This window comes from Morus notabilis, unplaced genomic scaffold (assembly GCF_000414095.1).
Source record: "Morus notabilis unplaced genomic scaffold, ASM41409v2 Scaffold688, whole genome shotgun sequence".
Taxonomy (NCBI): Eukaryota; Viridiplantae; Streptophyta; class Magnoliopsida; order Rosales; family Moraceae; genus Morus; species Morus notabilis.
This window is the reverse complement of record NW_010366867.1, coordinates 3,074-16,788: the sequence shown is the minus strand read 5'-3', so window position 1 is coordinate 16,788 and position 13,715 is coordinate 3,074. Positions and strand designations below refer to the sequence as shown.

The 13,715-nt window shown below is 34.6% G+C and overlaps 1 protein-coding gene and 1 pseudogene across 1 annotated transcript; both read left to right on the top strand.

The window, feature by feature from the left end:
- Window positions 1-1,139: 1,139 nt before the first annotated feature.
- LOC21385742 (ceramide kinase) lies at window positions 1,140-6,535 on the top strand. The gene is given in 12 exon segments (XM_024174241.1): window positions 1,140-1,466; window positions 1,574-1,711; window positions 1,820-1,987; window positions 2,123-2,215; window positions 2,716-2,808; window positions 3,116-3,324; window positions 3,632-3,724; window positions 4,255-4,404; window positions 4,999-5,100; window positions 5,365-5,730; window positions 5,981-6,047; window positions 6,125-6,535. Coding segments are annotated over 12 exon segments (1,797 nt in total). The 5' UTR covers window positions 1,140-1,286; the 3' UTR covers window positions 6,263-6,535.
- Window positions 6,536-6,717: 182 nt separating this feature from the next.
- LOC112094113 lies at window positions 6,718-10,427 on the top strand (annotated as a pseudogene).
- The last annotated feature ends 3,288 nt before the right edge of the window (window positions 10,428-13,715 follow it).

The following is a 13,715-nucleotide window of genomic DNA, read 5'->3' as shown; positions in this document are numbered from 1 at the left end:
ACAATTTGAATAATCTGACCTGCACTTGTAATTTTCAGATTCAAGAGATGACATAACTCGACATGTTATGATCATAACCTGACCATAACTTGATTTTTGAAGCCTTAAATTTATTCAGCATGCTTACTATACGATAGGTTTTCAATTACATAATCTTTTCATTCAAAATTTCAATTTAAGAAAATCAATATTAACATACTCAAATGAATTCGTGGTTTTCTAGCTAGTGATTAACGGATTTACCTTGTTCTTATGTTACCTTCCCTGTTCTTCGATTTCTCGTCTAACGACACCGGCGGACCTAAGAGAGAGAATCGGTGGCAGACAAGTTTCTGGGATTGGCGAAGGGATGAGAGAGAGAGATTCAGAGGGAATAAAGACAGATCGCGAAATAGAGACAGATCGCGTTATAGGGCCGGAGGGAAGAGAGAGTGATCGTAGGAGAGCGGCGGAGGGAAGAAATAGTTCGCCGGAGAGTGCCGGAGGGAAGAGAGAGTGATCGTGGGAGAGCGGCGGAGGGAAGAAACACTCGCCGGAGAGCACCGGAGGGAAGAGAGAGAGAGAGAGCGGAGGTCGGTGAGAGAGAGAACTGAGAGAGAGAGGTGTTAGGGCTTTTTGAGTGAAAAGGACAGTTTTGAAATTTATGTATAGATAAATCTGAATATATCTTAATTTGGCCTATTTATTAACTTATGTAAACTATTGGCCTATTAATTTTAATTCATCTTAAATCTTGGCCTATTTCCCTCTTTCTCCCTATAAACTATTCCTTCTAGCTACTTATCATTAGGGTTCGTTTAGTACGAGAATTTAAATCATAGTGATTCTAATCATAATTTTAGAACTAGAATCATGATTTACAATTTTGAGTTCAAATCACGATTCTTTCATCATGATTTAGAATCAGGAGTTTGAATTACCTTGAATCAAGAGAGAGGTGGTTTTAGAATCATAATTGGAGCTAGTTTAAATATTATATTAGATTCTGAATCATGATTCAAAATTACTGTAAACAAAAACTGATTCTGAACTAGAATATAAAATCATGAATTTGGATCTATCTACCAAACATACCCTTAATTCCAATTATTTATGCGAATGCCGTCATCTTTGACGTCATTTCACCCGTTCCTCCGCAAGATTGATTTTTCATTTACATTTCAGCCAAAAAAAATAATAAAAAATCAGTCTTGGGTGAGATTGATTTGCGAAGAATGTCCAGGACCAGCAGCCACTAATTGATCGAAGAATATATTTCCAAATTTGTTTTGACGTTATTATTAAAAATGGAACGTGAAGCAGATGATTGTGCTCCACTAGAGCAACCCCACCGACACGCACAGGTACAGATAGATGGTGAAACATCCGTTCCGAGCTCGACCCTTTTGTTGGATCATGTCGGAGAAGTCGTTCTCACCTTCAATTCAGATGGGTTGTCTTGGAAACTGCTTCGATCATCCGATAATGTGAGGTTTTTTTTTTTTTTTTTTTTTTTCTTCAATTGAATGACTTTTGTATTATCAATGTTTAGTTTTAAGTTTTCATGATCAATGTTTGGTTAATGGTGGAACAGGATGAATCAACTTGTTTGGGTATCAAACTGGTCCCAAAAGTGTCAGCAACTCACATCAACTTCTCTGATGTATATGCTGCTGAGTTTACTGATTATGGTATAATCCACGGCTCAACAAGTCTTTTGGGTCACGACTATGTATGTTCATATTCCTACTAAACCTTTTTTTTTTGGCATTTATACCCTTTGATGATTCACATGATCATTATTTGCTATGGTGCTTTGTATTCTATATTGATGCTGCAGATGTACCGGTTTACAGTTCATGGTTTTGAAAGGTCAAAGATTTTGCCTTCTGTTTGGGTTCTGGCTGTTTATACATTTGGTCATAAGGACCTGCAAACATGTCAGATGTGGGTGAATAGAATTAATTATTCTCTAAATCTTGAAGTAGGGAGGCCAAAGAATCTTATGGTATGTTTTCTAAATGGACAAAGGTTATGTGTTGTGCTTTCTCTCTGGTTTGTTTACCCTTTTGGTTGGTTGATCATACTATGAATAAAACAATAGTAAGCTTTCTTTCCAGAAATTCTTTTCCTATTTGACTAGGTTTTTGTTCATCCAAGGAGTGGGAAGGGAAATGGCTGCAAAATCTGGGAAACTGTTGCTCCTATATTCTCGTGTGCTAAGGTGAAAACAAAGGTATCATTAGCATACTTCGTGAAAGGTCTTAAATCATGATCATTGCATATTATGATGTTGTACATCTATGATTTCACGTTAATGTAGTACATTTATAACTGTTCAATTCAAGTAGAAAAACCTAATTGATTCAATTGGATAGTGGTTCTTGGCAATCTCTTACATATAGGCCATGATAGTAATTGCAGGATTTTCTGTTTTTGCTTTTGTTTTTTTTGTGTTTCAGATGATCCTGCTAATTTACAAGCTAGCATGATTGTAGGCAAACTATCTTTGTTTTCCTTATTTGTGTTTTCCAATCCCGCACTTCTGAGGAATCCAGAAATTTTCATGTTCTGGAAGTTAGGACAGTTCTTACTGAATGCCTCAATGCCCCCATGTTGTTATGCAAACGAATAGGATTACAACAGTATATGTTCAGCATTAGAAGAAGGTGGAATCAAGATTGTATTAAACTACCTTCTTTAATAATGATACTCTTTTATTCATTATTTCGCTAGGTCATTGTTACGCAGCAGGCGGGGCAGGCATTTGATGTGATGGTGTCTATCTCAAACCAGGAACTTAACTTGTATGATGGAGTCATCACCGTTGTAAGTAATAATCACCCGGGAGGTTTCTTTTTTTTTTTCCATCTCTTCGGCTCTTTATTTGTTACTTTTGCTGCTTTTCACATGTTATATTGTAATCTTACTGCAATCTTGCAGAATTAGCACAACTTTTGAGTTCTATTTCGGAGATCATTTTATTTTTTCATGGGGTTACAGTATTATGAGTTCTTCAGTTTCTAGTATTTTTTTCTCCGATATGCTAAGGGACTTTCCATCTAGTTCCTCAAGTTCCGATTGATTACTCCATCTCATCTTTAGCGTTGATTATTGCTAATTGATTTTGTTTCAGGGTGGTGATGGTTTTTTCAACGAAATTCTTAACGGGTTCCTTAAATCTAGGCATAAAGCCCCATTCCCACCAGCTCCTTCAGATTTTATTCATTCTGCTGGGTCTAATGGTAGTCTTGTTGTTAATGACCTGAACGAGATAGTTTCTGAATCTTCTCATAATGAAGACCATTATCCTCTTCTTCCAAGACCTAGACATAATGGTTTAGGTCTCTCAAATTGCGGTATGCAGTGTAACTGAGTTTCCATACTTGTCAATCTTTTGATATTGCTGTGAGAGGTTGCTAGCTAACATCTAAATGTGTGCATCTGAAATTGCAGGAAATGAAGATGCTTCGAGCAGCATAATAGGTTGGATAAAATATCATGTCTTACAAACTACCGTTATAGTAATGATCGCATGGGGCAGTATAATTTTTCTTCCTTTTTTTTTTTCTTTTTTTTTTTTTTTTTTTTTTGCATCCGGTGTTGAGTTTTTTAATTTTTGAAAGGCCTCAATCCAGTAACTGCTATTTCCTTCTACTTTTCTAAAAACTGGCAGACCAAGATTCTGAATTCGGTTCAGATTTGGAATCATTCCTGCAGGTTCAACTGATGCCATTGTGATGTGGTATTTATTTTCTTGCTTTTTTATACATGCTTTCCAATGTTAAGGCTTGAGTTTGGTTTTAATCTGAGCTTTTGCATTCAACCCAATTGAATATTGCATATTTATTGGTAGGTTTAAGGGGTGTGTGGGTGTGTGTGTGTGTGTGTGTGTGTGTTTTTATTTATTTAATTTAATTTAATTTAATTTAATTTTTTGGGATATAGTCTTGAAAATATGACAGCGATGCATGCACCATGGATCATCATGGATTAGTTGCATTTTTCACTTTAACGAACTAAATATTCTCTGGTGTCGGTAAAACGGATTAGAAATATACAAAGGGAACATGTAGAAGTTACTGAATGATCAAGATAACAAAATAATACGCCATATTTCCGCCACAGCTTGTGGAATGAAGGATTACAATAACTTGTGTTAAAAAGACAAAGGGGCATACTTGAAGGGATAGAAAACCATGTGAAGATGAGACATTGATATTGGAGCTGACTTTGAACGAGCTTAATGCATTCTGCTTGTTTTCTCTTTTGCAGTACCACTGGAGCTCGAGATCCTATAACATCTGCACTGCACATTGTCCTTGGTAAAAAGGTGCACCTGGATCTAGCTCAAGTTGTAAGGTGGAAAATAACGTCAGCATCAAAGGTTGAACCTCACGTACGCTATGCGGCTTCTTTTGCTGGGTAGTTTCTCGTTGTTTCCCGTGAAATGGTTTTAGGGGATTCTTAGTGACGTATCTAAAATGCTGGGATAGAAACTTATGGATTAGATGTTATTTCTTGACTGACTCGGGTCAAACCTTAGGCCTGTTCAAATTTTCTTTCCTACAGAACCTAGAGGCGGCTAAATGTCAGAGCTAAAGCACTGCTCTGTTGTCTGTGAGCATATTTATGTGGCATGGGCTTGCCTCCAGTTTCATGTTTACTTCTTTGTTAGATTGATGGCCGTCCATAATTTCTTGTTCACATTCTCTTGCATTAAATTCTGTGATTCGTGCTGACCCTCTAGTATTATTTTAGCATCCGTTTGTAATTTCATCATTTGGAAGATACCCTCCTACAGTATTTTATGATTGATAGTCTGTGCTTTGCTTCGTACCCAATGTAACGAAGGCTCATTGATGGATTCTTGTTTAGTCTAGGAATAGTGATTAGGCCCTTTCCAACCATCCAAGTGAAGGTTATGGGTAGTGGAAAGAATCTATGCTTTTGGATTTATGCTACTTGATTTACTGAAAATTTAATGTTGTTTTGTAATTCTTATCCCCAATATATTAGGTATGGTTTCTATGGAGATGTCATTGCAGAGAGCGAAAAGCTTCGCTGGATGGGACCCAAACGTTATGATTATGCTGGAACAAAGGTGTTCTTAAGGCACAGGTGTGTGTGACCATGACACTTTGTTCCTGCTTTATGAATTCTGACTATAGAGTACTATAACTATCTGACTGAACTTTTTATGAACTTTTCCGTAAACATGCCTACAATGTTGTAGACTATATCTCATAGGTTTATGTATATGTGCTTGCTTCCAAATTCTATGAAAAATATGTGGTGAATGGAGACTAATGTAATACGCTAATATTATCTCTGCTCTAAACTAATTTGTTCTGATTATTTTCTTTTCCCCTCCATACCCTTCAGGTCATATCAGGCTGAAATAGCATATCTTGATGTCAAAAATGAAGAAAGAAATTTAACTTCTGAAAGTAGTAGGGTTAATCATGTGTCCCCAAGTGCATCTGAAAGAGTGGTTTGCCGCGTTAATTGCAATGTCTGTACGACAAAACCAAGCCGCGGTTATAGGGGTGGTTGCCAGTCAACACCCTACTCTCATCCTGGAGAGACAAGGTGGCTGAAATCAAAAGGGCGTTATCTTAGTGTTGGTGCTGCCATTATCTCGTGCCGAAATGAAAGAGCGCCCGACGGTCTAGTGGCTGATGCACACCTTTCTGATGGTCTTTTACATCTCATATTGATAAAAGACTGTCCTCATGCTTTTTATCTCTGGTAATACATTACGGAGACTCCATTTTTTCTTTGCTTTCTATGGCCCCCTAAATATGAATATAAAATCGCCAAAAGAAGATTTTTGGCTATTCTGATGTAAAACACCTTCTGGCTGCTGCCACAGCAAATGCTTGATGGCCTTGGCAAAATTCTATATGTAAATTAAAAAAAAAAAAAAAAAATTGATTAACAAATTGTTTAATCCAGAATTCTGTTCTTTACATCTGTTGATGTCATTACAAACATGCAGGCATCTTACCCAGCTAGCAAGAAAAGGTGGAAACCCGCTGAATTTCAAGTTTGTGGAGCATCACAAGGTGTGTTTTCTCTCCACACTTCCTTTTTGTGTTTCCAACTAGATCTCTTTACCAAATTGTCCATATGTTGGCCACAGACTCCTGCGTTTACCTTCACTTCGGCGGGCAATGAGAGCGTGTGGAATTTGGACGGCGAGCTCTTTCAAGCTCACCAACTATCGACACAAGTGTTTCGAGGCCTTGTTAGTTTGTTTGCTACTGGTCCCGAAGTCTAACAGATGGCATCTCATAAGAGTTTCTCTAGAGGATGATCCTCTAGCGGTGCTTACACCGGTGTCATGTCGTTTAGACACCCAATTGGTGTAATCTTGTAACCATGAACTTCATGGGCTTACACCTTATATTGTTTCTTTTGCCCCAAGGTTGGGGTAATAGGGAGGTTGGTCAACACATACTTGCACACTCCTATATTTTATAGGGACGACAGGGCCTTGTATGATTAACGATTCTGCTATTATCGGGACCCAATAAATGAATATGATCATTTGTGGTTCAGGAACCTTGTTGTTATGGTTAAGCTTTCTTTCCTCTGAGGTTTGATATCTGATTCTGCCTCCTGTTGCATCTTCTCTTTTTGCCTGCTATATATCTTTCCATATTTTCTAGCAGAACAAAGAACTGACCTCTCTCCTCATGAAGGAAAAAGAGAGATTTTAGACTCATTTTAGAAATGAAGATGAGAGAGCAGCTAGGTACCAGAGAGGTGCCTAACAAAGCTGGAAAGTTTTTTCTTTTAATGCAAATATTGAATGAACATAATTGTAAAGGATAAATGTTACACAACAAGGTCTATGTTCAACCGGGCCATCATTGTTATCAAGAAGCTAGCCTCGTACCTATAAAAGCAATTGATGTAAGAGTCATATGACTATTCCTCCCAAAAGTAAAAGTTGTAATTGATAAGAACAGTCCCATCAAATCTTTTAAACACCATTATAAATCACGCTCGGGAACCCACTCAAGCACTACTCATTCAGTCTTTTGTTTGAGTGGTCTTTTTATAAGATGTTTATTTTAAGAATTTATTATTAATTTTGAATCATAATTTTTAATTTTTTACAGTATTTTTTTAAAATACCATTATAAATCACGTTCGGGAATCCACCCAAATATTACTCATTAGTCTCTTTGTTTGAGTAGTCTCTTCTAAGATGTTTATTTTAAGGGTTTATTCTTAATTCTGAATCATAATTCTTAATTTTTTACAATATTTTTTTTTATAAAAAATTTAAATTTTAAAAATTAAAATCATGAATAATGATTTTAAATTTATAAAGTAATCGTCCCATTATAAATTCATAGATGCATCTAACAGATGGACTCAAACACTTCTTCAAATTTCAAGCCACGTAGACAGCCCCCAAGTTCAAACATGCCCCTACATAAACGACTCATATTAGTCGTTCTCCATTTAAAATCCTAATAAATTTTGCTCTTTGGTCTAGGTCAAGTGGGATATCTCATATAAAACACAAATAATAATTTTTTTAAGGGTACAAATAATTTCATTAACTGAAAAAGTTTGGCCATCACAGCCACCACTAGCCCTTGCAATGTCTACGCCATCGGAATAAGATCTCTCTCTCTCTCTCTCTCTCTCTCTCACGCGCACACACACACAGCCACACACATATTACTTGAGAGTTTACGTAACACACACACATATACATATACATATACATATACATATATATATATATATAAATATATTTGTATAAACACATATTTGAAGGGTTTGTATGATCATCTTGTTTTGGTAGAGGCTCTAGCCGATTGTTTAATAAGTACATTTAATTAGTGGTTTTGGTTTATTTCTCCTATTTTTTGATAAGTAAAGTTTATTATATACCTTGACTAGCTGTGTCTCTCTTTCTTATGTCAATGAACTATTCAACTGAAAATTAGGGTAAAAAAAAAAAGAAAAAATTATGACATAGAACTGATTTTGGTCAATTTTAGAAAATTCAGAACCGTCCTCTCTGTGGTTAAATTTCTGTCCATCAATTTTGGATACTGTCTTTGTTACAATAGTTCCATGTTACAAAAGTTTCACGTTGTCAATTATAATTGACTTGGTGATCATATAAAGATGTACATGGAACTTCTTTCATAGATCTTCCTACTAGTTAATCTAGGTTTGAGATTTTATTATTTGATGGACCTTTTTAGCCTCTCTGTCATGATTTTTATATTAAATAATAATGATAACTAACCTTTTTTCTTTTCATTTTTGGCCTTCCAATGATTGATGCAGATATTATCAGTCTCTACCACCGGTGAGCAAGCTCTATGGAGTAACCTGTCTGATGACCACGGCAGCCCTCTATCTTCATCTGTATGATCCTTAGAACATTGCACTATATTATGGCCTTGTGATAAAAAAAGTTTCAGGTAAACGACAATCTGATCTCTGGAACTTTATAGAGTTCGAATGGTTGTAGCTCATATTTCTTGTCAATAAACATTTGGGAGCTGAAAAGAAAGAGTAAACAAATCTGTTACTATTGCAGGTTTGGCGTCTTATTACCAATTTCTTCTTTCTTGGGCCATTTTCATTTCCATTTGCTTTTCGTCTTATAATAATGTGAGTATGAGAAGGCCCTACTTCTATTATTTACTAGTAATACATTAAATTTCCATTATGAAAAAAAAAGGGACCCTTTGTTTCAAATTTGATAGAAAGGATCTCAGAGATAAAATGATTTCGGATAAAGATAGTTCAGTAATTCTTTTTTTTTTTTTCCTTATATTTTGTTTCTTGAATTGCATAGAGCAAAATATGGTGTCTCACTAGAGAGAGCGCCCTTTGACAAGAGAACCGCAGACTATGTATGGATGCTGACGTTTGGAGCTCTGTCACTTTTGGTATGAAAAACAGTCCCATAACAAATATAATATATATACGCTTTTCTTAAGTCACTCCGTAACATGATAATCAGTAAATGTAATATTGACTTTAGAGAGAAATAACACTAAGGAATTTAGTCATTTAAAAAATATGTTACACTTCTTCGTCAAGTTACGTTCATTAATTGTCCTGTTACGTTTTATCTCCACATGTTAAAGCAGAGAGACCTTCCCGGAAGGACCGTAGAAAGTCGTTATATATGTGTGTGTGTTATATTTTTCCTTTTTCCTTGTTTAAAAGTTGGATCATTGTAATGGTGTGCCAAGAAATTGTCAAGGAAAATCAAAGAGATATATGCGATGGTAAGAAACTTGCTTTAGAAAAGCGTTCTTTGGATATTGAGGATTAAGACGTTCCATCATAGATATGTAACATTTGGCCAGAAAAAAAAATTATCAATAATGACAGCACTTGCTATTCTTAGGTGATGGCTGTTGTTCCATCTTTTTGGTCTCCATTCCTGGGAAGTTCATTGGTTTTCATGATCGTCTACGTGTGGGGCCGCGAATTCCCAAATGCACGTATCAGCATATATGGCCTTGTATCATTTAAGGTATTGAATATCTGTAAATTTAATGGCACTGCTAGTTTTGTTCTGATTATGCTAGTTGGTACTTGGTATAGCAAGAAACGTAAATCTCCCATAAGAGCATTTTCAATACATTAGCAAAATCAGTGTGTCAATGTCAAAATTTGACATTTATATAGAAAAATTACTCGCCAATGCAATACTAATTTCTGTACTAAATTGAGCGTATATCAAATTTAACACCAAGTTGTCTAGTCAAAGTTTTACACCAAGAAAACTGTTTTTTGTTTTTATTTTTTTATTTTTTTTGTGGCCGCAGGGGTTTTATCTTCCATGGGCGATGCTGGCTCTTGATTTGTTATTTGGGAACCCCTTAATGCCAGACATTCAAGGAATAATTGCAGGGCACTTGTATTACTTTCTAACCGTGCTTTATCCTCTCTCTAGCGGGAAGAACATTCTCAAGACTCCTCGTTGGATGTATCCTTTTTTGTTTATTACAATATATATTTTTAAGGTACATAACATTAATGCCATTATATTGAACTCCCAACTTTCCTTTAATCTCAATTATTGTTATGATCTTTATATGATAGAACAAAAGAAGGTAAACCCCAATGCTAGACTATAATGGGTAAGTCTAGACTACATATGTTGCAGTTTAATATGTAGCTTAGACAAATCTGTTAAGTGAAAACCTTAACAACTTTATAGTCACAAATTAGTGGCATATTGGGGCGAGGGAGCACAAATAAATTCTCCAGTGCAGCGTGATCCTTCTGTTGGAGTCGCGTTCCGTGGAAGGAGCTACCGACTCAATGGGACTCAAAACCGAACGTGCCCTTCGGAGCAAGAGCAAACGAGCAATGCATCGCAGCAACCTAATGATCAGACCAATGGAGTTGCCTTTCGCGGAAGGAGCTACCGTCTCAATGGAAATTAGGGTGATGTTTGGTAGAGGGATTCGTTTCCTGATTCGAATCATGATTCGTGGTTCGCTACAGTATTTTCTCTCACAAAAAATACACGTAAATCGAAAATAATTCTAATCACATAATTCTAATTCATGAACCAAACGGACTATAAGTTATGTTACTAATGATCAGACCAATGGAGTTGCCTTTCGCGGAAGGAGCTACCGTCTCAATGGAAATTATGGTGATGTTTGGTAGAGGGATTCGTTCCCTGATTCGAATCATGATTCATGGTTCGCTACAGTATTTTCTCTCACAAAAAATACATGTAAATCAAAAATAATTCTAATCACATAGTTCTAATCCATGAACCAAACGGACTTAGGTTATGTTAGTTTGCTCGAGTTTCTTAACTTTGGTATCTCATTCTATGTTGTTATAGAATAGTGATCACCTCTTATGGCATTATTAGTAGGATGGTTTATATATGTCTCACGCTATTCCTATCTCAGTTCTATTTGAATGGGAATTAATTGTCGAGGCATCTATAACCGTTTAAAATTAGAATGTTAGCAATTGAAATATGATATGTGGGATTTCATTAAGGCATAAACATGTGTCATTAAGGCATTAGAATGTTAGCAATGTTCTTGACTTTTCTAGTGTACAGATGGTATAGGACTTGGAAATTAGGAAGAAAATACTGAAGAATAGACAATCAGAGATCCATCTCTTTCATGTCAGACTAAAATATATGCCAAATCAAATGCAAGGATATGTACAAAAGAAACTTCACGAGTTATTGACTTTGATTTATTTCACTGGTCCTAGAGAATGCGCAAATGCAGCAGTTGTAATATTTGTTGGGAAAAATAAATCTAAATAATGAGCAAAATTCTCTCTTCAGTTATACGTCAGTTATGTCAAATTCTCTTTTAAACTATAGTGACCAATCTAAAAAGTTACATATGGAATTATGAACCATAAAAACTTCCAAATATTCTTTTTCAAAATAAAAAATTGAGAATTCTATAGAAGGGTATGAAAGCACACTTTTGAATCATCAGAATTTCATTAAATTCGAATAAATTGTCATATTCTCCATAGGATCACATAGTTCAAACTGCATCTCATATAGTAAATTTTTTTTTTCCCTCATATTCTATCACATAATTTTTTTAAAAGACAACAGTATCATAAATCAAGGCAGGAATTGTAGCAATCCCATTCCTCCCCCATGGAATTCTGAAATGAATCAAAAGAAAAATGCACTGAATCGTGCCATACCAAATTCCTTAAATCAAAATAGATTTTATCATAATAAAAACACAATATTTGTGAAAATTTCAAAGTCTCGATCGTTTTACAGATTTGAGTGTTTAATTCGAATTAAGATTTGACATTTTTTAAAAATTTTTAATTATAACAAATAAAAAATCTAAATGTGATATTTTCTAAAAAAATTTAACTATAAAAATTTAAAATATTAAAATGAACAGAGACATTATTCTGTTTGCCTTCTAATTAAGAAAAAGATTTTAAATATTTCTTAAGCTGACATCACATGCCGTAGACCAATTAGCACTTGGCTATCCCTTTCTTTTACGTCGCCAAACACGTGGCTAACGTTTACGGACTTATCCAAAGGAGCGCGGTCAACCAAGCACACCAGCAATGTGACAGTCATCCGAATTAAAAGTAGTCACAAAAGGCTTAGTTTATTTTTTCGAGTGAAGATGATTGGAGTTTAAAATTTTAATTTAAGTTAAGAAGTATTTGAGTGTGATTTGAGTTGATATTTTAATTTAAATTTATATTTAGATGTGCACATTTTTAAGTTATAGTTTAAATTGAGAATTTATTTGGGTTTGTATTTGAATTGGTTAAAACTTAAATTTGTATTTATAATTTTATTTTACTATGTGTTTTTTTTTTATAAAAAATTTAAAATTTAAATGTCAAAATTAAAAATCACGTATTTAAACTCATGAATTAAATAGGTTATAATGTTTTAATCTACAAATATATAATCTAGTACTTTAGTTGAATTTTGTGTGAAATCGCTATCTAGTGGCTAAGATTTTTCTTTGCTCATAAATGCAGAAATGACACGTGAAATTTGAAGTATCTATGAAACTAGGAAAAGTAAGCTGAGTTTGTTGTCCAAACAATTACAAGGTATTTACAAGTTACAAAAGGCGGTATAAACAGAAAACGTGAAATCGCTCTCACCTTGCACTTGATATGATATCATCCAAGTCTGAACTTGCACAGTTTTAATTTTCAGCTTGAAATGGTGTCTTTAATTATAAATCATCGGCCCATGATGTGAGATGGTACGATTTATTTTTAGAATATGTTTATTTACACAACTCAAATTATGATTTAAATTATGTATGTAAGAGAAAAATACTGTAACAAAAAGATTGAATTTAAATTTTATTAAAAGAAAATAATATAACAATATGACTTGAGCAATCAAATAGACAAATAATTGCTGGATCAAACCAATCTTCATCATCAGATTTAAGTATTAGAGACGTAGAAGAAAAGAGTTGGTTGGTTATCTGTTTTTGTGTAGCTCTAAGACAAGAAAATAAAAGAAATAAAACAAAAAAAAAAACAAAAAAAAAACAAAAAAAACTAAAACCTTCACTTTTTAAATAAAATTAACCCCACCACCTAAAAAAAAAAACAAAAAAAACTGAAAACGTCTACTTTTAAATGAAATTAACTCCTACGACTTGTTTCACCAAATAGGGAATTAGTATCACGTCTTTTGTGCTAGGTGTGCTGCGTTAAAAAGGTGAGCGCCATAAAAACATGTGGTGTTATTCCGTGATAAATAGTACATCAGATCATATGGGGATTGTTTGCTTCTCCTTCTTTAATCTTAGAGAACTACCAAGAGTTGGAAAAGTATGTTTGAAAGAGCCAGCAACTTTTCCCTAGAAGTTGAGACTTTGGAGTTGAACATGTTTGTAAACACTGAAGTTCATCCTACAAAAGTAATAGATGTTCTTTTTTTTTTTTTCGGGGGCTTCCCGTTCATTTTGCTGATTCGAGTTTAAAATTTAAGTTTTGTTACAGTAAAAAGCTCTCACAAATAATCACATCTAACTTTTTTGCTACAGTAAAAAGCTCTCACATAAAATCACATCTCAACTCGAATTAAAAACTCAAATCAGCGAACTAAACGGACATCATTCATTGCAATTAAATAGCGGAATAGTTTCATGGGCAATCAGAATCTGCATATACAAACGGATCTAGATGCAATATGTTACATTTTTGTGGTTTCTATAAATGCTATGTCA